The sequence below is a fragment of the Pongo abelii genome, chromosome 4 (assembly GCF_028885655.2).
Source record: "Pongo abelii isolate AG06213 chromosome 4, NHGRI_mPonAbe1-v2.0_pri, whole genome shotgun sequence".
NCBI lineage: Eukaryota > Metazoa > Chordata > Mammalia > Primates > Hominidae > Pongo > Pongo abelii.
Window position 1 is genome coordinate 179,778,648 of NC_071989.2, and position 26,243 is coordinate 179,804,890.

At 34.5% G+C, this 26,243-nt stretch overlaps 1 protein-coding gene across 13 annotated transcripts in view; it reads left to right on the forward strand.

Annotated features, from left to right (window-relative positions):
- RANBP17 (RAN binding protein 17) overlaps positions 1–26,243 on the forward strand; it is a 434,785-nt gene that overhangs the window by 44,601 nt on the left and 363,941 nt on the right. For 10 of the 13 annotated variants that reach the window (XM_063724390.1, XM_002816186.5, XM_054556222.2 and 7 more), the window contains 7 exons: positions 3,139–3,243; positions 4,447–4,612; positions 7,634–7,707; positions 9,666–9,785; positions 11,946–12,092; positions 12,665–12,837; positions 17,562–17,755. In XM_063724390.1, coding sequence (XP_063580460.1) covers positions 3,139–3,243; positions 4,447–4,612; positions 7,634–7,707; positions 9,666–9,785; positions 11,946–12,092; positions 12,665–12,837; positions 17,562–17,755 — 979 coding nt within the window. The remainder of the gene's footprint in view (positions 1–3,138; positions 3,244–4,446; positions 4,613–7,633; positions 7,708–9,665; positions 9,786–11,945; positions 12,093–12,664; positions 12,838–17,561; positions 17,756–26,243) is intronic. The other 3 variants (XM_063724391.1, XM_054556223.2, XM_063724389.1) reach the window with 1 other exon arrangement.

The window sequence follows — 26,243 nt, forward strand, 5'->3', positions numbered from 1 at the left end:
TTTGATCTCTTAATTAAGATGGACTCCTCTGGGCTCCCCCACTGTAGACTTACTCTTTTCCCTGTTGTAATTAATACATATTTTGTGAAAAGGTACTTAAGTCTCTGAAAATATCTTGTTCCTTATCAGACTTTCAGCTTATTGATTTGTTAATTTATATTACTATGGATTCCTGGTTTCATTTTATTTAATAGGTTATAATTCGTTGCTAACATTATTTGTTTTGTTGCTCAGATTTTCCAAGATTTGACCAATAGGACCTTTTTCAAGCTATTTTTGTGTCCATTTGATATTTCCTCACCATTCTTTGGGTTCTTTCTTACCTTCTGGCACAAGATAGTCTAAGCTTTTCTTGCATTGAACCAAGCACCTTTTAAGAAAAGCTTTAAGGTCTGAAGTGTGATTTTGGCTTTATATGGTGAAAAATATAGATGGCTTCTGTGGAGACAGTTCATTCAGCCTAATTTTATGACATTTACAATTTCAACTAGCATTTATTAAGCATTTCTGAACCAGGAAGTAGGGAGATCTATAATGCATGAGGATAATTAAATATTCTAGTTATCAGATGTGAGCCAGATAAATTCATGTAGTATCCATAACAGGATGTGTCTCTTAAGAAAAAGATCTACACTTGAATTTTCCTAAAAGTTAGGAGGATTATATAAGTTATCCTGCTGTTTTAGAAGCTAGAGTTTCTGTTCCTGGAGTATACTCACTATCCAGTCATTAGGAAGTAAAAGATCCTGTGCCTCCAAGGTAGAGGCATATATATGCAATAGAAAATGGATGTGCAATCCTTCGTCTCAAAATATTGGATATCTAAATGAGTAACCCAAGTAAAATAGGCATGCAGTCCTTTAATATAACTCTGGAATAAAACATGGAGTTGTATTTTCACTCTAGTTTTACCTTTTACAAACTTCTTAGCTTCTTTAAAACTTACATATTGTTACCTGTAAAGTGAGAATGACAACTACTTACATGGATCTTAATAAGATTATATTAACTTGCACAGGACTTAGTGTGTAGAAAGTGCTCAGTACACCTAAGTTTCTTTCCATGTTATGGATATGATGAGAGTGAGAAGTTAGTCTAAGATAGTCTGCCTGTAAACTTGAATTTCTCATCTTTTAAAATCATCCTTTATTTCAAAACTCATGTGTTTTAAAAAGATAAAATGCATCTCACAGATTAGTTTTAAGGAATAAGCGAAATAATATATGAAGAATACTTTATAAATTGCAATTGTAATGCTGTTTGCTTTTAATTTGTATTAAGGAAAAAATATTTTTATATATTGAGGAAAGTGTTGAGCTTTGATTTAAATTAATCAAGAGAGGCATTAAAAATAAGCAAAAGACATGAACAGACACTTCTCAAAAGAAGGCAAGTGGCCAAAAAACATGAAGAAATGTTCCACATTACTAATCATCTTAGAAATGCAAATCAAAACCACAATGAAATACCATCTCACACCAGTCAGAATGGCCATTATTAAATAGTGAAAAAACTGCAGATGCTAGCAAGGCTGTGGAGAAAAGGGAACTCTTATATATGTTGGTGGGAATGTAAATTAGTTCAGCCACTGTGGAGAGTAGTTTGGAGATTTCTCAAAGAACTTAAAACAGTGCTATTCAACCCAGCAATCCTATTACTGAGTATATATCCCCCAAAACCCAAATCTGTCAAAAAGGAACATGCACTTACATGTTCACTGTAGTGCTATTCAGAAAAGCAAAGACGTGGAATCAACCTTAGTACCCATTGACGGTGGATCGGATAAAGAAAATACACGTATACCACAGAATATTATGCAGCTATAAAAAATAATGAAATCATGTCCTTTGCAGCAACATGGGTGCAGCTGGAGGCCCTTATCCTAAGCAAATTAATGCAGGAGCAGAAAACCAAATACCACATGTTCTCACTTCCAGTAGGAGTTAAACACTAGATACTTGTGGACATAAAGATGACAACAGTAGAAACTGGGGACTACTAGACAGGAGAGATAGAAAGGGGTGAAGGTTGAAAAACTAACTTTTGGGTGACAGGATCATTCATACCCCAAACCTCAGCAACATGCAATATACCCAGGCAACAAACACACACATGTACCCCCACAAGCTAAAATGAAAGTTGGAAAAAAAAAAATAAGGAACACTGAAAATGCTAATTTAAGTCTTACACATTGGGTATAGGTTCCATAACTACTTTGTGTAATCATTTGGTCTTCTGTTATGTTTCATGTTTTATAAGTAAATATGGCAATCGAGTATAATCTAAATTATATGTTGGAGCTTAGGAAGTATCACATAATCAATTTTAAGCCCATTGCTTCTTTCAGATCTATAAACACTAGCAAGGAAAATGGTTTATTTTCTTCTTCCAAATAGCAATAAGAATAAATAGTAATGCTATAGCAACTGTAGACCATAGTGTTAATGTTAGTATGAGTGTCAGACTTCAGCTTTGCTTGTTTCCTATTGATAAATGGAAATACTAATGGTATTAATAGTATAATTTTGAATATACTACATTTTAGGTTAGAGGCCTAAGAGCTAGTCTTAGTTTATTCTTAAAAATTATTTGTCATTAGCTAATAAAATATTCAGACGGAATATACTATTGCTTATATAAGAAATCAGATTTCTGATTATTTATAATTTCTGCCTTGGTTTCTTTTTGTAGTATCCAAGATATATGAACCAATGACATATATGGTACATATAGGAATATCACTTTCAACTAGAAGAATTTTTCTGTGACTAATTCAGTTTTCTTATTCATAGACAAAGTTAGAATTTGGAGATTATCTTGGAGATTTCTCATTTTACAAGTGGAATGTGAGGAACAGGGAAGTTGTTACTGCATGATATAAAATATGGTACATGGTTCAGGAGTTAATAGTCTTAGTATCTATTTTTATTTTATAATCTGTGTTGTTTATACTGCCTCTGAAAGTGTGATGAACTTTGGTTTTTAGTATTGGGATCAGTATGGGTTGTAGGAAGAACATTAAATTGAAACAGTCTGGAAACTTGGGTTCTACCCAAGTTTATTTCCGTTTTTTTTTAGTAAATTTTGCTTTGCTTTTTCATAGGTCTGGTTAAACTAATTTCATCTTTATCTTTTTAGGTTGATTATTCTAGACCTTCAGCAAAACACAGGAAAATAGCTACCTCATTTCGTGATACTTCTCTCAAAGACGTTTTAGTGCTAGCATGCTCTCTTTTAAAACAGGTAAGTTATTTGATAATTCAACTCCCTAGTTAGAATATTTGGGAAATTTTAAGAGTTTCAAAAGAATTTCAGTTGAATTTTCCCCCCAATTTTGCCTTTTAAAGAATTATTGTGGACAGACTTATGTATAGTAAATTTGCATAAGTCTGTAAGCAGTTCCAAAAAATTTACTTCTACTCACTGGGCATATGATAAGGTGAAATCCAAAGGGAATCTAATAACTTATCTTTAGGCAGTAGTTTCATTGCCTTCCCAGTGTAGATTCTTTAATTATAGAAGCTAATTGAGTATTAGTTTCTTTATCTGCTTGCTTATATTTTGATAGGATGCAGATGAAAAATGAAATGACAATATTTTCCTGATTCATCAACTATCAAAATTTATTCATAGTTTAGCCAAGATCGTTGACTTTAACAACTTCTTTGGGAAATAGTATTTCTCCATTTGCTACTTAGTGCCCTATTGAATATTAGTGATAGCATGATTCGTAATGATACTGTATTCTCTTGTATAATATAGGGACTCCATCATGCTATTCAAGCTTGATAATTGGTGTAATATAGCATTTCTGACAGTATGCTCCAATAAGCACTAGTTTCCAATTATTTCAATTCTTTGGTATAGTAACATGACAACTGCCACACTATGTCAGACCCAAAGACCTTCTATTATCTTAAAATTTTTCTTTTAACACAGAAAATTTTAATATACACGAAAGTAGATAGAATAGTATAACCAGTTGACCTGTCAGCCAGTTAAACAGTAGCAACTCACGGCCAATCTTGTTTTCTCTCTATTCCTGCCTACCTACTTCTTTTTATATTACTCTTCAAGCAGAATCCCAAATTTCATATAATTTCCTCTATAAATATTTCACAGTATATCTAAAAGGTATAATTGTTTTTGGTTTGTGTGAGAATGGGCATTATTTTGGAAATAGGATTGTTCTCCAGAAGCTTTGTGAGTGTCCTCCAACATTCAGAGTTCTGATTGCCTTTATTAGCTGAATGTGATTCTTTTATGCATGAAGTTAACCCAGTTTTTCTTGAAGAAGGTAACATTACTTCCTCATATATGGAACAGTATAACTTTGTAAACCCTTTTACTAGTTTTCATTTGACATTGAAAAATTATTTTAATTCATGAAGTGTAAATTTATTGATGTATTTCACAGTGTTTTATTTGATTTTGTACTTTTTTCAGGTGTTGGCCAAACCTTTAAATCTTCAGGATCAATGTCAGCAAAATCTGGTAATGCAGGTCTTGAAACTGGTCCTTAACTGCCTTAACTTTGACTTCATTGGCAGTTCAGCAGATGAATCTGCAGATGATCTTTGCACGGTGCAGATTCCAACAACTTGGAGAACAAGTAAGAAAAAAGTTTGGTATGAAGGGTCATCAACATAAAGACACAGTATTAAGCAATATAGTTCCCCTGTGTATAGTTATCTTTTTGCTAGGAATTAAAAAAAGAGCTCAAATGGATTTGTAACCTGAAGTAGCTGCTGATGGCTAATGTTGAAATGTTTTCTGTAATTCATATTATAGTAACTTCTATATTTTGATTTAGGAAAAAAGAAAAAGAAGGACTGCACTAGAGCTAAATGGAGAGCAGATTTGGGAGGAAAGTCAAGAGCTCTGACTTGAAACTTTCAGATAAACAGAGTGGGACAGGATCCCACTCTGTTTATGATCATTTTCAGGTGTTGGCCAAACCTTTAAATCTTCAGGATCAATGTTAGCAAAATCTGGTAATGAAGGTCTTGAAACTGGTCCTTAACTGCCTTAACTTTGACTTCATTGGCAGTTCAATAGGTGATTCTGCAAATGATCTTTGCACAGTGCAGATTCCAACAGCTTGGAGATCAAGTAAGAAAAAAGTTCAGTCTGAAGGGTCATCATGAGAAAGAAAAAAAGTTTAATATGAAGAGTTGGCAAGAGATGTCAACATATTTTTCAGGGTTATAAAGAGAATGAATTAGATTAAGTGACCTAGAAGAGGAGAGTTGCAACTTGCTTATAGAAAGGGATACCAAGAAAAAGGAAGCTAATTTGTTCTCCCATGTTCCAGAAAAATGGCACCTAAGGTACCTCTGAACTCAGAATTGGGAAATGGGGCTGACGGGGTTTGATAAAAAGTCTGTACTCTGAACAGTTAAACTCTCCAGGATCTTCTCTACCACCTGTGCAGCTAGGTGACTGCCTTTTCCTCCCTTTTCTCTACCTGTGCTACTTCTTTACTTTCCAAGACCAGAGTTTTTTTCCTCAAGAAATAAAATTGGAGAGGCCTCATATTCATGGATACCAGATATAATAGAGGAACAGTATTAATTTTGTGAAAAACTTCTAATATGGAGATCAGAGACTACAACAACAAAAGGGGACTTTGTGTTCTGTATCTTGACTGTGATGATGGAAACATGAACCAATACATGTAATAAAAAATTTCACAGACTGAAAACACACATCTACACACGCATGAGTACATGTAAAACTGGGAAATCTGAATAAGATTGTGCATTTTATCAATGTGAGTTTCCTGGTTGAGATATTATACTGTAGTTTTGCAAGAAATTACCATTGTAGGAAAATGGGTAGGAGTTCATGGGGTCTTTCTGTATTATTTTTTGCAACTGCATGTGAATCTATAATTATCTCAGAAAGTTTAATTTTAAAATGGAGGGTAGTTAATAGCAACAGAGACAAGGTGAAAGTAGAAACAAACTTCAGAAAGATATAATGAATATGCCCAGAGAGATGATGAGATAATGCATCCCTGAAACAAGGACAGGATATTGTTCAGAGAATGTTCCAAATTTACAGGACAGTTGCCAAAGTAAAACATCCAGTGGAAAAGTTGTAAGACAAAGTTAACACAATCTCCTAGAATGTAGAACAAAAAAGCAAGGAGATGTTTGATAGGAGGAAAAAAAATAAGAAAACTAGAAGATGAAATTAAGGAGGTGTGATGGTTAGGAGTTCTAGAAAGAGAGGATGGAGAAAGAAGGAAATTTGCAAACAGATAGTACCCCAAAATGTTCTGAGCTCTGAAGGGTATGCATTTTTGGATTGAAAGATCCCACCAAGTTCCCAGCATAATGAATGAAAAAAGATACTCACTAAGCTTTATAATCATGACATTTTAGAATAGTAAGGATAAAGAAAAAAATTCTAAAACTTACCAGAAAGAAAAAAGTAAGTCTCCTCCTACAAAGGATTGGGGTCAAGAAGGTATTAGACTTCTCAACAGCAGCACTGAAAGCTAGAAAACAATAGAGTAGTATCTTCAGGCTTCTGAGGGAAAATTGTTTCCAAACTAGACCAAACTTATCAAATCTAAGATAGAATAAAGACATTTTCAGATATGCGAGTCCTTCCAAAATTTATCCCTTATGTACTTGCTCTCAGGAAGCTACTTGATGTACAAGCAAAGAAAGTGGAAGATAATGGAATTTGGGAAATGGGCACTTCAACACAAGATGACAGTGAAAGACATAGAAAGGCTACAGTTGTATAACAAAGTTAAGGAGCAACTAGTTCAAGTTGAAGGCTCTGGGAGGCAGGGGTGGGTGAATGCAAATGATGGGTTATTTGATGCTATTGATGGTGTGGAACATGTTATGAAGAACATTGTGCCAATCTGTCAGAGCATTTGGAGAGAATTAGTGACAGATACACAACTAAGCACAGAAAAGATGCTATGATTAAGTCCAGCGAGTATTAGAAATGTGATGTAATTACAGCTCAGCCGTTAATATTATTTACATAGTCATAATAAATGTAAACACATAGAATTGCTTTAATCACAAATTGTGATCCTAGTGGATGGGTTTTTGAGAGGATTGATTGTGGAGAGAGTGGTAGGGGTGGTAGGGATGTGGCATTCGTGATGAGACAGCTAAAGCGTTACACACTGTAATAGGAATGCCGTTGATGTCTAAAGTAAAACAATCAAATGAAGAAATAGTATAGGCTATTATTTGGAAACATGAATGTAACTATAGCCAAAAGAGTTGAAAAGCAGTTGGAATGGGATAGGATACAGTTTTTTTTTTATTGTAAGCTTGTTAGTACTGTTTACTTTTTGATACTGTTTGAATTCTCAATGTTTATATTACTTGAATACAAATGAAAACAGTAAGAAGATTCTCCCAGTTCAAACTGTAGTGCTACATAGAGGAAGTGCTACATGAGGAAGAGCCTGGCTAGTTAATTTCTCTCTGTATTATTTCATCTTTCAAAGGAAAATAGCTAGGGATTAAAAATAGGCCTAACTGGAAGGAATGGCCGCATGCAGAGGCCTTAGATTTCTGTTTGTGTGATATTGTCTTACTTTGTTAAGATCACTGAATTGAAAGTAATGGTGTTAGAAAATAATTTTTTTTCCCAGTTTTCCTGGAACCAGAAACATTGGATCTTTTCTTCAATTTGTATCATTCACTTCCACCACTACTGTCTCAGTTAGTAAGTAAAAGTCATTCATTATTTCATTAAAAAATACCTGTGTAAATAAGGGGTGATATATATTTACTTCAAAAATTCTGTTTATATATTCAATTGAGTTTACTTTTCACAATAAGTTCTTATATTTTCTGGGATGTATACTGCTTAAACTATTTGTCAAATTTTGTTTGTTTTGTCAACATTACGTTTTATTTCATGGGTGAGCCTAGAACCAGTAACTGTTGATTTAGCTCTTGCCCAGAGCCAGGACAACCTACCAATCCCTAAGTACATATTTTTCTCCTACTCAGTTCCCATAGGGCCTAAGTCCAGCAGCTGACCACCACACAAGGACTTTCCCTTCTACTACCCTTCTCTAACTCTTCCTCAACCTTGCCTGGCTCCATGTCTTAGGTTTGACAGGCTGCCCCTTCAGATCTCTGAATAAGAAACGAAGGGGATCTACTCACTTGAATTGTGTTCATCAAGCCAGTTATTTATTTATTTTTTGAATCAGTGTAAATTCTATTGCATGCTTAAAAAGTTGTTGGTACTCTGTAGTTGTATAGAACTTTGAGACTCTGAGCTCCATCTTTGCAGAGCCTAAAACAAATCTGTCAAGGTTATTAAAAATTGTAAGTTTAATGTTTAAACTTGCAGAAGTAAAGCTGGGGAGTTCTAATATTGCCATTTTCTGAAAAACATATTCCATATTTAAAGTATATATCAATGATATGTTTGTTTAGGTATCTGATTGCCTAAAAGGGAGGAAAGCATTCACAGAAATGTCCTTTTTAAAAAAACGTGTCTTCTCTTGAATCTAGAGTTTAAGGTAGTGCTTTTTAAACTGGGTTTCTCAGGGTACCTCATGTTTCCAGTTGGGGCCACAGCCTTCTGTCTTTCAGTCACAACAGTCTTGCTTTTAGTTGTGTAAAAACCATGGTTTCATGTAATTATGTTTTGGGATAAAACAAAAAAGGTACAAGTGCTTAAAAAATAAAGTAGAAAACAACTGCTTTGCGAGATAGTAACAAACATTTATTGGACATGTCCTATTTATTGTATGATACTTATCTCACTTAATCCTCAAAGTGGCCCTGAAAGGTAAATAATAAAATCCCTACTATGTAGACCCAGAAAAACAGAAAACAGACCCGATTGACTAAGTGACTTCCTCCAGGGCAACAAAGAAAATATTGGCATTGAGATTCAAACACAGGTCTTTTTTGCCCCCAACCCCAGGTGTTTTTAATATGGTAGTGGTTTCCATACTTGTACTTCTGAGTTTTCTAAGGAGTTTTTTGTTTTTGTTTTTGTTTTTAATTTGGGTTTTAGGTTCTCATGGTAGGGGCTGTGGCAAACTGGAGCACATCTAAAAAGGGCGTCATTTGATTTTTGTCTCTTTTCTCACCATAAAGTACCTACCTTTTCCAGCACCATTTTCAGACCACTTTTTAAGATGCTAATGGATGGTGTAAAATATTCCTTGACCAATTAAATTTGGAATATGCTGGATTAGATTACAGGTTCCCCCTGCCCCCCCCAACAGGATACCACAGTACATAATGTGCACTATTTCGCAAACATACTGTACCACAAAACCATATTTTCTTTTTGGTAGAAAACCTGATTCATTAGAAAATGGAACTGGGTATCATAAGCAATTGAGAGCCTATTAAATGTATAGCATGTCCAGGCCTTGAACTGGCTGATTTTGTTAATGAAAAAACATTAGAGGGGAATACATACAAATAGGAATTTTTATGATGGGGTAGAAGGATTGTGGGTGGTGGGAGTGGTTGATGATATTTAGCTTTTATTATTTTTATGTTCTATAATGCTTTTTATATTGCATTATAATGCATTATATTCTATAATGCATTAAAATTAAATTCATTTTAAATGTAAAGACTAGTATTCCTTACATGTGGCCACAGTTACTTTGAAAATTGAAATGAAATTTTTTTGGTATTTTTTAGGCACTTTCATGTTTAGTTCAGTTTGCTTCGACAAGAAGGTCCTTATTTAACAGTCCTGAACGTGCCAAGTACCTTGGTAATTTAATTAAGGGAGTAAAAAGGATACTTGAAAACCCTCAGGTATTTATGAAGTAATTTAATACTTAGCATATAGAGATACAGTTTTTCAGCTAAAGGCACATAATAAACTCATCATGAATTTATTATGATTCTGGAAGAAAACATTTAGTATCATATTTATCTTCCTTAGAGCTTTTTTTTTTTTTTTTTCCCCGAGATCAAGTCTTGCTCTGTTGCCCAGGCTGGAGTGTAGTGGTGCAATCTTGGCTCACTGCAACCTCTACCTCCCGGGTTTGAGCGATTCTTCTGCCTCAGCCTCTTGAGTAGCTGGGATTACAGGCTTGCACCCGCTACCCCTGCTAATTTTTGTATTTTTAGTGGAGACGGGGTTTCACCATGTTGGTCAGGCTGGTCTTGAACTCCTGACCTCAAGGGATCCACCTGCCTCAGCCTCCCAAAGTGCTGGGATTACAGGCATGAGCTACCATGCTCAGCCCTTAGATCTCATTTGTGGTAGAGATGGGTAGTTTTTAAAAATAAATGTTTCCATGGCTGACTTCTGTGTTTCTCTTATTTTTTTCTTTTAGGCAAATATGACTAGAGATTATCTATCTTACTATGCTTCTGTCTTTTACCATTGTATTACATTTTTTTGCTTACACTTCTTAAACTACTGAAGTGATTAATTCAGTATGTCCACCTTATGAACTAGAAGACATAATATAAATCTGAATGTTAATATTGGAGCAAGTGGCCTTAAATTATGAAATAATGTTTTCTTGCCCTCTTGTGGACAAGTAAGAGTTTGTAGATTTTAAAATTTTTTCTGCATTAACTTTAGAGCTTCATTGCCAATATTCATTTCAGAGAATTGCGAAGCTGCTATTGAGTAATTTTGGGTGCTTAGATAAAATATTTTGTTTTATTTTTTATTTTGATTTTGGTTTAAAATATCTGTAAAATACAGATTTTTAAAGGTTAAATGATTTAAGGAGGTTTATCTAATTCTCTTGGTTATTAATAAATTTTTGGGGGGTGACATAATATCTTTAGTAAGAATGTTCTACAAAAAGCAATTGTTTTTGCATATTCTCAGAAGTATTTTATGGGTTATGCATTTATTTTATCTTTTCAATGTTAGTATAGTTGTGAAATTTTCTGTTTTGCTGATAAAGAGGATTTTACCAATATACTTTAAAATGTTTAGTTGTTTAACTCACTATCATCAACCAATAGGTGGAAGATAATATGCTGATTCCTGATAATTTCTCTTAAATGATTTTCCAACATCCTTATGTTGATGTTTCATGGCTGTAAAAGTTGATATGAACATTAGATTGTTTTAGAATCACAAACATGTTTTAAAGATCTATGATTACAAAATTTTTTTGGTTATTTGTCCTTAATAGATACTATTTTCTATATATTTCATGGAGCTCCTATGAATGAAATTGCTTAGAGACTTTCAGTTTTACAAAGATACTTTTTGAATTCTGTTTCATCCCAGCTACAGTGCATACTAAAACTGTTTTCAAGGAGCTTACAGACAACTGGGCAGATCTTTTTTGTTATTTCCTTTTAATCTATACTCCTCCAAAATTTACCTGGGTAAATTTTGTTTTTGCTCAACTTTAGTTATTTGCTCAACTTTATTCCTTACATTGCAGTAATTTGTTTGAATGACTGTCTAGAGACATGGAGAGACACGGAGTTGCTTGAGGGTACAGTGCCTGTAGATACTCAATAAATATTTGTTTAATTAAGAAAATTTCTGTTATTTGTGTGCTCATACATACCATTTAAGTCTGGTGAGTATTGTTCTTTCCTAGAATTTACTTTTAATCTTAAATATTTTCCAGGTCCTTTGTTGACTTCTGTTTAAACCACAGTACACACACACATATATATACACACACACACACACACACACACCTTTTGTGTACTATAATAGCTTCCCCGAAATTATAATTTAGTCATTGTGATGCAGATCTTCTTCCAAGGCCTCTACTTTGGATTCCTTATTATTAGTCATTGATGACAAAACTAGACCTAGCAAGAATCCCTCTATTTTTTTTACATTGTTAACTACCCAATTGACACAGAGTATTTTAAGTAAGTACTCATGAAAATTGGGAGATTTAAGATGCTTTGGGGTTTTACTGATTTTATTGTCCATAGGTTGGCTTGTTTTTAAGCCTTTCTTTTTGTCTCATAATTTAGGGTTTGTCTGATCCAGGTAATTATCATGAATTTTGTCGATTTTTGGCTCGTTTAAAGACAAATTATCAGCTGGGAGAATTAGTTATGGTGAAGGAATATCCTGAAGTTATTAGATTGATTGCTAATTTTACCATTACTAGCCTACAGGTAGGTAAAAATACGTAATTATGTTAAACTGTAGCCAGTTTTAAAACAGCTTCTTAGTAAGGGTTGGTGGGGGTATTTAAAAAATATCTATTAATTTGATTGCTAGAAATGTTCATTGCAGGGTTTTAGGTTAAAAAGTTCATTGAAATGTATATAACAAAAATTGAGAAGCTACTTAAATATCTAATAATTGAATAATGGCTTGAGAAACTATAATAAAATGTGAAGAAATAAAATTTTTACAGATTCTATTATAGAAAAGTTTTTAAAATAATTTTAAGGGAGAGATTATAAAATCATGTTTTTCACATGATGTCAACTCTGAAAAATATTCATGGAATGATTAGAGGGAAGTAGAGTAATATTTTAATGTTGATCTGGGTGGTAAAATAATAGAGATGTTGGTTTCTTTATACTTTTTTGCATTTATAAATTTGCTATATTATGTGTTTATTAGTTTTATGGTAAGAATAAAAGTTAATTTAAAAATGTATGTTTAGTAATTTTATTCTGTAATTCTTATTGTAGGAAGATGTAATATTTTAAATAACTTCTGCTTTATTTCTTTGTAGCACTGGGAATTTGCTCCTAACAGCGTTCATTATTTATTAACTCTGTGGCAAAGGATGGTAGCATCTGTTCCTTTTGTGAAATCAACTGAACCCCACCTATTAGACACTTATGCACCAGAAATCACGAAGGCCTTTATCACTTCTCGGTTGGACTCTGTTGCCATAGTTGTGAGGTATTCAAAAACTAAATGTTTTTGTTGTATTTCCTTTTGACACTTGGAATTTTTTAAGATAAAGGTATAAATTTAAAATTCACCCTTTTAAGTGTACAGTTGTATGATTTCTGACAAGTGCACACAATTGTATAACTACCATCACAATTGAGATACAGAATAGTTCCATCAATCCAGATAGTTCTTTTGGCTCCTTTTTCAGTCAGCCCCTCTCCTCACCCTCATCTCTGGCAGTTACTGATCTGTTTTGTGTCCCTGTAATTTTTTTTTTGCCTTTTCGAGAATGTTGTATAAATGAAATTATACAGTATGCAGCTTTTTAGTCTGATTTTTTTCCACTTAGCATAATGCATTTGAGAGATTCCTCTGTGTTGTGTTAGTACTTTACTTTCATTGCTGAGTAGTATTCCATTTTGTGGATATATCAGTTTGTTTACCAATTCACCTGTTGCTGGACTTTTGAGTTGTTTACGTTTTTGGCCATTGTAAATAAAACTGATGCAAATACTCCTGTACAGATTTTGTACAAACATAAGTTTTTGTTTCTCCTGGGTAAATAGCTAGGTGTGGGATTCCTGGGATGCATGTTAAATATAGTATATATTGTACTTCATAAGAAGCTGCCAAACTACTTTCCAAAGTGGCTGTACCATTTTGCATTCCCGCTCACAATGTATGAAAGACTCAACTGCTGTGTGTTCTCACTAGCACTTGATATTGCTAGTTTGAAAAAATGTTACTCATTCTAATAAGTATGTCGTGGTACCTCATTGTGGTTTTCCCTTAACGACTAATAATGTTGACCATATTTTCATGCACTTATTTACCATCTGTATGTATTCGTTGGTAGTGTGCTAGTCAAATCCATTTCCCATTTTTTAATTGGGTTGTATATTTTCTTATATTGAGATTTGAGCAGTCTGTATATTTTCTTCACAAGTCTTTCTGTTATGTGTTTGCAAATATTTTCTCTGTTGTTTGCCTTTTCATTTTCTTTCTTTTTATTATACTTTAAGTTCTAGGGTACATGTGCACAATGTCTTGCCATGCTGTCTTCTACACTGGTTGAACTAATTTACGTTCCCACCAACAGTGTAAAAGCATTCCTATTTCTCCACATCCTCTCCAACATCTGTTGTTTCCTGACTTTTTAATGATCACCATTCTAACTGGCATGAGATGGTATCTCACTGTGGTCTTAATTTGCATTTCTCTGACCAGTGATGATGAGCATTTTTTCATATGTCTGTTGGCTGCATAAATGTCTTCTTTGGAAAAGTGTCTGTTCGTATCCTTTGTCCACTTTTTGATGGGGTTGTTTTTTTCTTGTAAATTTGTTTAAGTTCTTTGTAGATTCTGGATATTAGCCTTTTGTCAGATGGGTAGATTGCAAAGATTTTCTCCCATTCTGTAGGTTGCCTGTTCACTCTGATGATAGTTGCTTTTGCTGTGCAGAAGTTCTTGAGTTTAATTAGATCCCATTTGTCAATTTTGGCTTTGGTTGTCATTGCTTTTGGTGTTTTAGTCATGAAGTCCTTGCCCGTGCCTATGTCCTGAATGGTATTGACTAGGTTTTCTGCTAGGGTTTTTATGGTGTTAGGTCTTACATTTAAGTCTTTAATGCATCTTGAGTTAATTTTTGTGTAAGGTGTAAGGAAGGAATCCAGTTTCAGCTTTCTACATATGGCTAGTCAGTTTTCCCAGCACTGTTTATTAAATAGGGAATCATTTCCCCATTGCTTTTTTTTGTCAGGTTATTCAAAGATCAGATGGTTGTAGATGTGTGTTATTTCTGAGGCCTCTGTTCTGTTACATTGGTGTACATATTTGTTTTGGTACCAGTACCATGCTGTTTTGATTACTGTAGCCTTGTAGTATAGTTTGAAGTAATGTAGAGTGATGCCTCCAGCTTTGTTCTTTTTGCTTAGGATTGTCTTGGCTATACGGGCTCTTTTTTGGTTCCATATGAACTTTAAAGTAGCTTTTTCCAATTCTGTGAAGAAAGTCAGTGGTAGCTTGATGGGGATAGCATTGAATCTATAAATTACCTTGGGCAGTATGGCCATTTTCACGATATTGATTCTTCCTATCCATGAGCATGGAATGTTTTATCAAGGTTCGTAGCTTCCTTTCATTGGGTTAGAACATGCTCCTTTAGCTCGGAGAAGTTTGTTATTGCCGACCTTCTGAAGCCTATTTCTGTCAACTCATCAAACTCAGTCTCCGTCCAGTTTTGTTCCCTTGCTGGTGAGGAGCTGCAGTCCTTTGGAGGAGTAGAGGTGCTCTGGTTTTTGGAATTTTCAGCTTTTCTGCTCTGGTTTCTCCCCATCTTTGTGGTTTTATCTACCTTTGGTCTTTGATGTTGGTGACCTACAGATGGGGTTTCTGTGTGGATGTCCTTTTTGTTGATGTTGATGCTGTTCCTTTCTGTTTGTTAGTTCTCCTTCTAACAGACCCCTCAGCTGCAGGTCTGTTGGAGTTTGCTGGAGGTCCACTCCAGACCCTGTTTGTCTTGGTATCAACAGCAGAGGTTGCAGAACAGCAAATATTGCTGCCTGATCCTTCCTCTGGAAGCTTCATCCCAGAGGGTCACCTGCCTGTTTGAAGTGTCTGTCGTCCCCTACTGGGAGGTGTTTCCCAGTCAGGCTACACGGGGGTCAGGGACCCGCTTGAGGAGGTGGTCTGTTCGTTCTCGGAGTTTGAACGCCGTGCTGAGAGAACCACTGCTCTCTTCAGAGCTGTCAGACAGGGACGTTTAAGTCTGCAGAAGCTGTCTGCTGCCTTTTGTTCTGCTATGCCCTTCCCCGAGAGGTGGAATCTATAGAGGCTGAGCTGCGGTGGGCTCTGCCCAGTCCGTGCTTTGTTTACACTGTGAGCTATTCAAGCCTCAGCAATGGCGGATCCCCCTTCCCCTGTCAAGCTGCAGCATCGCAGTTTGATCTCAGACTGCTGCACTAGCAGTGAGTTAAGGCTCTGTGGGCGTGGGACCCACTGAGCCAGGCACAGGAGGGTATCTCCTGGTCTGCAGGTTGCTAAGACCGTGGGAAAAGCACAGCATTTGGTCAGAAGTGTACTCTTTTCTCCAGATAAAGTCTGTCACGGCTTCCCTTAGCTAGGAAAGGGAAATCCCCCGACCCCTTGTGCTTCCCGGGTGAGGCGACGCCCTGCCCTGCTTCAGCTTGCCCTCCATGGGCTGCACCCACTGTCGAACCAGTCCCAATGAGATGAACCAGGCACCTCAGTTAGAAATGCAGAAATCACCCATCTTCTGCGTCGATCTCACTGGGGGCTGCAGACCAGAGCTATTCCTATTTGGCCATCTTGGAAGCTGTCTGCCTTTTCATTTTCTTAACAGAGTCTTTAGAAGAGCGGAAGTTTTAAATTTTGACTAAGTCCAATGCTTTATTTTTTCTTTTATGTATTATGTTTTTGTTGTTATACCTATGGAAACTAATCCACGGTCACAGAGATTTTTCTTTTATTTTCTCTTCTAGGAGTTTTATTGTCTTAGAATTTACATTTCAGTCTGTGATCTCTTTCAGGCTAATTTTTGTATATTACCTGGCATAAGGCTAGAGTTCTTTTTTTTTGGCATATAGATGACCAGTTATTTCAACATCATTTGTGTAACAGACTATCCTTTCTCCATTGAATTGTTTTTACACTTTTGTCAAAAATTAATTTACCACATACATGTAGTTCTATTTCTGGACTCTGTCTTCATTAATCTATGTGTCTGTTCTTTCACCAGTACCCTGTCTTGATTAGGTTTATAATAAGCTTTGAAACCAGATAGTATGAGTTCTTTAAGTGGCTTTTCTCTTTCAAAATTATTTTGGCAATTCTGCTGTCTTTGCTTTTCCATGTATATGTTTGAATGAGTTTCTCGGTTTCTACAAAGAAGTTCTGCTGGGATTTTGACTGGGATTGCATTGAAACTATAGATTAACTTGGGGAAAGAATTGACATCTCAACAATATTGAGTCTTTTCGTCTCTGAGCATGTCTATCTTTTAATTTATTTAGCTCTTCTCTGATTTTTCTTTAATCAAACATTTTTGGTATTTAGCCTTCAGATCTTGCATACATTTAGGTAGATTTAATTGATATTTTATGTTTCCTACTGCCTTTGTATGATACTGTTTTTTAAATTTGAATTTCCAGTCGTTCACTGCCAGTATCTACTAATACAGGTCATTTTGTATACTGACCTCGTATGCTATGACCTTAGTAAACTTACCTATTAGTTTGAGTAGCATTTTTGTGTTTCTAAAAATATTTTCTATTTACATAATCATGCCATCTTCAGATACAGACAGTTTTATTTTTTACCTTCTAATACATTTCTATTTTATTTTTTATTTCTTTTCTTTTTTTTTTTTTTAGAAAAGAGTCTCGCCCTGTCACCCCAGCTGGAGTGCAGTGGCGCAATCTTAGCTCACTGCAACCTCCGCCTCCCAAGTTCAAGCAATTCTCATGCCTCAGCCTCTTGCGTAGCTGGGATTACAGGTGTGTGCCACCATGCCCAGCTAACTTTTGTATTTTTAGAGTCAGGATTTCGCTATGTTGGCCTGGCTGGTCTCAAACTCCTGGCCCCAAGTGAACCTCCTGCCTCTATCTTTTATTCCTTTATTATAGAATTTTTATTTAACATAAAGTTTATTTGTGGTAAATAAAAGTACTTCACATTCTAATGTTATCTGCAAACTTATTCTGTGTTTGCAGAGATCACTTAGATGATCCACTGGATGATACTGCCACTGTGTTTCAGCAGTTGGAGCAGTTATGCACTGTCAGCAGATGTGAATATGAAAAGACATGTGCTCTTCTTGTGCAGTTATTCGACCAAAATGCACAGAATTACCAACACCTTCTGCATCCATCTTCTGGTGTAACTGTGGACATCACCATTCAGGAAGGTCAGTAAACTTTATATGACTACTGAGTATTATGTTGAATATTAAGTAACATCATTAATCACTTTAATAGTTTTACTGCAAATGATTTTTATGTATTTTCCCCAATTCCTGGTCCCCTAATAAGCCGTTCATTTTATTAACCTCCTGGGTATATTGGTAATTTGTTGGTTGATTTTTTTTTTTTTCAGTTTTCCTCTATAAGAGTCATAGGATATACTTCTCTCTGGAATCAGTATGAAGAAAAATTGATAATGGCCCTTGAGCAGATAGTTTATGAACATAACTATCTTAACTGGTTATGTTTTCTTCTTTGCTATACTTGATTGCAAACTCAGAACCCAATTTCAGCCAATAAAAAGTATATAATATATCATTGTGATTTTGCTTTTAGGTATCAGCCTTCATTATGGCTTTACTATTATTTTTATTCCTCAATTTCTTTATTTTGTTTTTAACTCTTTATTGATGGAGGAGGTATTTATTTCTGTATATCCTTTTAGGTCCTTTCAGGAACGTAGGGAGTAAAAATAAATACATTTTTCCAATTTTATTGATAAGATGCACTACAGTAATGAAAATTTCTAGTAGAAAGCACTTTATAGTTCTGAAGTTGTTTTTCATATTTGTTTATCTTGTATTGGAAAGTGAGTTTAGTAAGAGGTCATAATCAAATTTACTTCCAGTGGTTTCCCATTTTAATTTAAAAAAATTTTTTAGAAGATTATCCTTTACATTTGAATGATGTTTTTAAAAAATGCCTTTTGTTTATTATCTGTCCATCTTGCTTTAAGTCACACAGTACTGATGAGGGGCTAGTGTGAGATAATCTTCTCTACTTCAGTGTTTTTTTTTCTTTTATGGGATCTTATTTGTAAATTAAATGGGGAGAACTAACACTTTTGCAGCATTTAGTCTCATTATTGATTTATTCTTCTAGAAGAGTTTTGAAAGTTATTAAATATCAAATTCATATAAAAGAATATTTATATATATTGAGACATACAGAATAGCAGTAACTACAAACACCATTACCTTGCTTAAAGAATAGGTCATTGCCAATACCTGTGCAGCATTTTTGTTCCTCTTTCCAAATCTGTCCTCTGTCCTATCAACAGAAAATACTTAACAATCTTGAATTTTGTGTTTATCAATTCATGCCTTTTCTTCAGTTTTACCACATGTGTATGCATTCCAAAAATAATACATGATATTGCATATTTCTCAACTTTATACAAATGGAATCATACTGCATTTATTCTTTGACAACTTTATTTTTATCATTTCTCAGTATTTTATTTATGACAGCTCATACTGATGCATATAGCTATTGTTCCTTCATTTTCAGTGCCATGCACTGTTACGTTGTTTGAATGTACCTCAGTTTATTTGTGCATTCTCTTGTTAATAGGTATTTGTTTTCTGTTTTTTGCTAATAAAATCAGTGCTCCTTAATAATTGTTGTGTATATCCATTATATATTCAGCTTTAGTAGGTACTGTTAAACTGTTTTACAAAGTGTTTGTACTACTTGACATCCTACCAGTAGTGTTCAGGTGTTCCCATCAATCTCTATCAGGAAGTGGCAAACTTTTTCTTAAAGTGCCAAACAGTAAATGTTTTAGGTCTCTGTCACGACTACTCAAGTGTGCCTTTGTAGCTAGGAAGCAGCCATAGACCATACTCGTGTCTGTGTTTCAGTAAAGTTTTATTTACAAAAACAGGAGGCTGTCTTATAGGCTGTAGTTTGCTGACCTGGACCTAGATTCTTGCCAGCAGCCCATATTATTATACCTACATTTTTGATGATCTAGTTGAGAATAATATACCTCATGGGTATTTTACTTTTCACTCCACTGATTAATAAGTTTAGTATTATTTCATGTTTATTGATCGTTGTGTCATCATCAGTGAAATGTATGTGCATCTTTTTTGTTCATTTCCACCTCACCACTGGATTGCTTTCTTTCACTGATTTGTAGGAGTCTTTTATGTATTTTGACATTAATCATTTAGGTTTTTGAATTGTAAATATCACTCCAAGTTTGCGACCTGTCTGCTGCATATCATAGTGTGATATTCTTATTTTCATATCAAACTTGATTTTGATTAATTCACAAAATTTTTTTTGAAGAGGTAATGTATTTCACTGTGCAAAAATTGAAAAAAATTAAAATGTGTTCTGTTCCAGTGCTATACTCTGTCCTCCCTTTCTTCACTCTAGCAAGTAGTTATTCTTAGTTTTGCATGTCTTTCCAAAGTTTCTATATGCATATACAAAGAGTTACGAATATATAAATTCTTACCTCCCTTATTTGCATAGAATGCAGCATACCATACTCACTGTTCTACTTCTTTCTTTTTTTCATTTAAAGTGTTTTATAGCTATTTTCATAATATAGAGAGCTCTTAATTTTTTTGTAGATACATACATAATATTTTACTTTTTGAATATATCATAATTTAACCATTCCATGCACTGTTGACAATGATTTGAGTGATTTAGTCTTTTCCTATTAAAAGTATTCCTGTACTTGTACAGGAATAAACCTTGTACATGTCATTTTATGTATATATGAATTTATAAATTTCTCCTAGTGAAAGTGCCGTTGATTGGAAGGTTAATGTATTTGTAATTTTGCAAATGTTGCCCAGTTGTTTTCTGTAAGGACTATACCATTTACTTGTCCACTAGAAATGTATGAGATTGTTTCCATGTATCCTTCATAGGACAATATATATATTTTTTTATTATACTTTAAGTTCTGGGATACATGTGCAGAACGTGCAGGTTTGTTACATAGGTATACACGTGCCATGGTGGTTTGCTGCACCCATCAGCCCGTCATCTACATTAGGTATTTCTTGGAATTCTTGGCAATCCTGTGGTGAAAAATGGTTTCTCAGTATAATTTAACTTTGCATTTTTCTGATCAGTGAGGTTGTGCATTGTTTAAATTTACATAAGAGCCATTTGGTCTTTTTTTTTTGTAAATGAACAATTCATTTCCTTTGCCATTTTTCTATTGGGTTGTTGGTCCTTTTTTTCTCCTTGATTTTTAAGAGCTTTTTACAGTTAGGAAAGTGAGCTCCTTGTGTGTGATCAGAACTGCAAATATCTTTTTCCTTTTTTTCTTTGCATATGTTTTAAAGATTCAAATACGTTGAGCATATTTTGTTTCTTTTTGTTGTTGCATAGTATTCCATAGTATTGCCTTACCATAGTTTATCCATTCACCAGCTGATGGACATTGAATTACACTTAGAGTTTTTGGCTATTGCAAATAATGATGTTATTAACATTTTTAGACAAGTCTTTGTATGTAGAAGAAATTTTCGTTTCTTTTGGATAGGTACCTAAGATGAGTGCTGAGTCATATGGTAAATGTATGTTTAATGTTGTAAGATACTACTAAACAGTTTTATGAAATGGATGTATCATTTTTCATTCCCATTAACACTGTATAAGAGTTTCATTTACTCTGCATCCTTGCCATCATTTGCCATCTGTTTAGGCACTCTACTGGGTGTCTAGTGTTATCTCATTGTGGTTATAATTTGCATTCCCTAATGATTAATGATGTTAAGCATCTTTTCTATTCTTTTTTGCCACTTGTATTTCTTATTTTGTGAAAAGTCTGTTGCCCATTTTTAAATTGGATTGTTGGCTCTTTCGTATGTGTTAGGGAATTGCAAGAGTGCTTTATATGCTCTATATTTTGTATACAATCTCTTTTTCACATATATGTTTTACAAATATTTTCTGCCAGTCTATGGTTTGTCTTCTTAACTCTTTTTCAAAGGTGAAAAGTTTTTAATTTTGATGGTCTACTTTTTCACTTTTTTCTTTATGGCTTGAGGTTTTTGTGTTTATGAAATATTTTCTAACCTAATGCTATGAAGAGTTCTATGATTTCTGTAAGTTTAATAGTTTCAGCTATTATATTGAGGCCTGTGATCCATTTGGTGTTCATTTTTGTGAATGTTGTGAGTTAAGGGTCAAGGCTTACAGTTACCCAGTTGTTCTAACACCATTTGTAGAAAAGACTGTCTTTCTCCCCGATTGAATTACTATGAGACCTTGGTCAAAAATCAGTTGACTATAAAATGCTAGAGTCTATTAGTGGACTTTTTGTTCTGTACCACTGATCTATATATGTTTATCCTTATGCTAATACTATATTGTCTTGATTACTGTAGCATTAATAATTCTTGAAATCAGGTAATACAAATTATTTAACCTTTTTTTTTTTTTTCAAAACTGTTTGGCTATTATAGGTCTTTTGGCTTTACTAATTAATTTTAGCATCAGCATCTCAGTTTCTTCAAAGTAGGTGCTAGCATTTTGATAGGGTTTGCCTCAGAATATACATCAATTTGGGCCAGCTTAACAACATTGAGGCCTGCAGTTCATGAACATTTAGTTTTCTTTGCAATGTTTTATTGTTTTCAGTGTACAGTTAGTGAAATTGTTCACTGAGTTTATTCATATGTATTTTTGATGCTATTGCAAATTTCCTGATTATTCTCTGTTACTCTATTAAATCAGAATTGAATTTTGTCTTTGTGTCTTATAACTTTGCTTAATTTATTAGTTCTAACAACTATTTCATAGATTCTTAGGATTGTCTGTGTGATCATGTTGTCTGCAAATAAAGATAGTTTTATATCATCTTTCCAGTCTCCATGCCTTTTGTTTATTTTTCTTGCCTTATTCTACTGAGGACTTCCAGTATAGTGTTGAATAAAGTGTTAAGAAGGGGACATTCTTGCCTTGTTTCTGTTTGTAAATAGAAAGCATTGAGCATTTTATTGTTGAGTATGATGTTATCTGTACGCTGTTTGAAGATGTTCATGAGTTTGAGGAAGTTCTCTTCAATTCTTTAGGGTGTTTATAATGAATAACATTATTTGGGGGTTTTAAAATAGACCTTTTATGCATCTATTCAAATGGCTTTTTTCCTTTATTTTACAAATGCAGTGAATTATGTTAATTGATTTTTCGATGTTAAACCAGCTTTGCATTCTCAGGATAAATCCTACTTGGTCATAATATAATGTTTCTTTAGAAATTGTTAAATTCAATTTGCAACACTTTTGTTATTTTATATCAGTGTTTATGAAGGATATTGGTTTGTAGTTTTCTTGTGGTGACTTTGCCTGGTTTGGGTAACATGGTAATACTGGCTTCATAAAATGAGTCAGGTAGTGTTTCCTCTTCCTCCTCTATCTTGTGAAAGAATTTGTGTAGTATTGCTATTATTTCTCTTTAAGAGGGATAGAATTCATCTGTGAAGCCAGTGGGCCAAGAGGGTTTATAATTGTGAATTCATTTTCTTTAATCAGCATAGAACTATTCAAATTTTCTGTTTCCCTTGGGGTCAAATTTAGTCATTTGTGTCTTTCAAGGAATTTACTCAATGTTTCAGTGTATTGGAATAAAACTATTCTTAATATTCCATTGTTATTAATATCTCCAGAAGTTGAAGTTGAGATTGATAATTTTGTCATTTTTTCCTTTGGTTCTGAGTGACCCAACTAGATTTTCATCACTTTTGTTGATCTTTTCAGAGAACTATTTTCAGTTTCATTGATCTTTATTCTTTCTTCATTTTCTATTTCATTGATTTTTTTTCGCCTTTATTATTTTCTGCCTTATACTTACTTTGGATGTTATTTGATATTCCTTTTCTAATTCTGGGTGCAGACTGCAGATCTTTGAGTTTTAGATTTTTGGGCTTTTCTAATAAAAACATTTAAAGCTATCAATTTTTCTTTAAACATTACTTTAGTTTCATCCCATGAGTTTTGTTGTTTTATTATTACTTTTTTCTAATCTTTTTTTATTATTTATTTATTTATTTATTTTACTTTAAGTTCTAGGGTACATGTGCACAACGTTCAGTTTTGTTACATATATATACATGTGCCATGTTGGTGTGCTGCACCTGTTAACTCGTCATTTACATTAGGTATGTCTCCTAATGCTATCCCTCCCCCACTCCCCCTACCCCCCGGCAGGCCCTGATGTGTGATGTTCCCCACCCTGTGTCCATGTGTTCTTATTGTTCAATTCCCATCTATGAGTGAGAACATGTGGTGTTTGGTTTTCTGTCCTTGCGATAGTTTGCTCAGAATGATGGTTTCCAGCTTCATCCATGTCCCTATAAAGGACATGAACTTGTCCTTTTTTATGGCTGCCTAGTATTCCATGGTGTATATGTGCCACATTTTCTTAATCCAGTCTACCATTGATGGACATTTGGGTTGGTTCCAAGTCTTTGCTATTGTGAATAGTGCCACAATAAACATATGTGTGCATGTGTCCTTATAGCAGTGTGATTTATAATCATTTGGATGTTATGCCCAGTAATGGGATGACTGGGTCAAATGTTATTTCTAGTTCTAGATCCTTGAGGAATTGCCACACTGTCTTCCACAATGGTTGAACTAGTTTACAGTCCCACCAACAGTGTAAAAGCGTTCCTATTTCTCCACATCCTCAACAGCACCTGTTGTTTCCTGACTTCTTAATGATCGCTATTCTAACTGGTGTGATATGGTATCGCATTGTGGTTTTGATTTGCATTTCTCTGATGGCCAGTGATGATGAGCATTTTTTCATGTGTCTGTTGGCTGCATAAATGTCTTCTTTTGAGAAGTATCTGTTCATATCCTTTGCCTACTTTTTGATGGGGTTGTTTGATTTTTTCTTGTAAATTTGTTTAAGTTCTTTGTAGATTCTGGATATTAGCCCTTTGTCAGATGGGTAGATTGCAAAAATTTTTCTCCCATTCTGTAGGTTGCCTGTTCTCTCTGATGGTAGTTTCTTTTGCTGTGCAGAAGCTCTTTAGTTTAATTAGATCCCATTTGTCAAATTTTGACTTTTGTTGCCATTGCTTTTAGTGTTTTAGTCATGAAGTCCTTGCCCATGCCTATGTCCTGAATGGTGTTGCTTAAGTTTTCTTCTAGGGTTTTTACGGTTTTAGGTCTAACATTTAAGTCTTTAATCTGTCTTGAATTGATTTTTGTATAAGGTGTAAGGAAGGGATCCAGTTTCAGCTTTCTATATATGGCTAGCCAGTTTTCCCAGCACCATTTATTAAATAGGGAATCCTTTCCCCGTTTCTTGTTTTTGTCAGGTTATTCAAAGATCAGGTGGTTGTAGATGTGTGGTGTTATTTCTGAGGGCTCTATTCTGTTCCATTGGTCTATATCTCTGTTTTGGTTACTGTAGCCTTGTAGTATAGTTTGAAGTCAAGTAGCATGATGCCTCCAGCTTTGTTCTTTTTGCTTAGGATTGTCTTGGCAATGCAGGCTCTTTTTTGGTTCCATATGAACTTTAAAGTAGTTTTTTCCTATTCTGTGAAGAAAGTCATTGCTAGCTTGATGGGGATGGCATTGAATCTATAAATTACCTTGGGCAGTATGGCCATTTTCACAATATTGATTCTTCCTATCCATTAGCATGGAATGTTCTTCCATTTGTTTGTGTCCTCTTTTATTTCACTGAGCAGTGGTTTGTAGTTCTCCTTGAAGAGGTCCTTCACATCCCTTGTAAGTTGGATTCCTAAGTATTTTATTCTCTTTGAAGCAATTGTGAATGAGAATTCACTCATGATTTGGCTGTTTGTCTGTTATTGGTGTATAGGAATGCTTTTGATTTTTTCACATTGATTTTTTATCCTGAGACTTTGCTGAAGTTGCTTATCAGCTTAAGGAGATTTGCGGCTGAGATGGGGTTTTCTAAATATACAATCATGTCATCTGCAAACAGGGACAATTTGACTTCCTCTTTTCCTAATTGAATACCCTTTATTTCTTTCTCCTGCCTGATTGCCCTGGCCAGAACGTCCAACACTATGTTGAATAGGAGTGGTGAGAGAGGGCATCCCTGTCTTGTGCCAGTTTTCAAAGGGAATGCTTTCAGTTTTTGCCCATTCAGTATGATACTGGCTGTGGGTTTGTCATAAATAGCTCTTATTATTTTGAGATACGTCCCATCAATACCTAGTTTATTGAGTGTTTTTAGCATGAAGTGTTGTTGAATTTTGTCAAAGGCCTTTTCTGCGTCTATTGAGATAATGATGTGGTTTTTGTCTTTGGTTCTGTTTATATGATGGATTACATTTATTTATTTGCATATGTTGAACCAGCCTTGCATCCCAGGGATGAAGCCAACTTGATCGTGGTGGATAAGCTTTTTGATGTGCTGCTGGATTTGGTTTGCCAGTATTTTATTGAGGATTTTTGCATCGATGTTCATCAGGGATGTTGGTCTAAAATTCTCTTCTTTTTGTTGTGTCTCTGCCACGTTTTGGTATCAGGATGATGTTGGCCTCATAAAATGAATTAGGGAGGATTATCTCTTTTTCTATTGATTGGAATAGTTTCAGAAGGAATGGTACCAGCTCCTCTTTGTACCTCTGGTAGAATTTGGCTGTGAATCCGTCTGGTCCTGGACTTTTTTTGGTTGGTAGGCTATTAATTA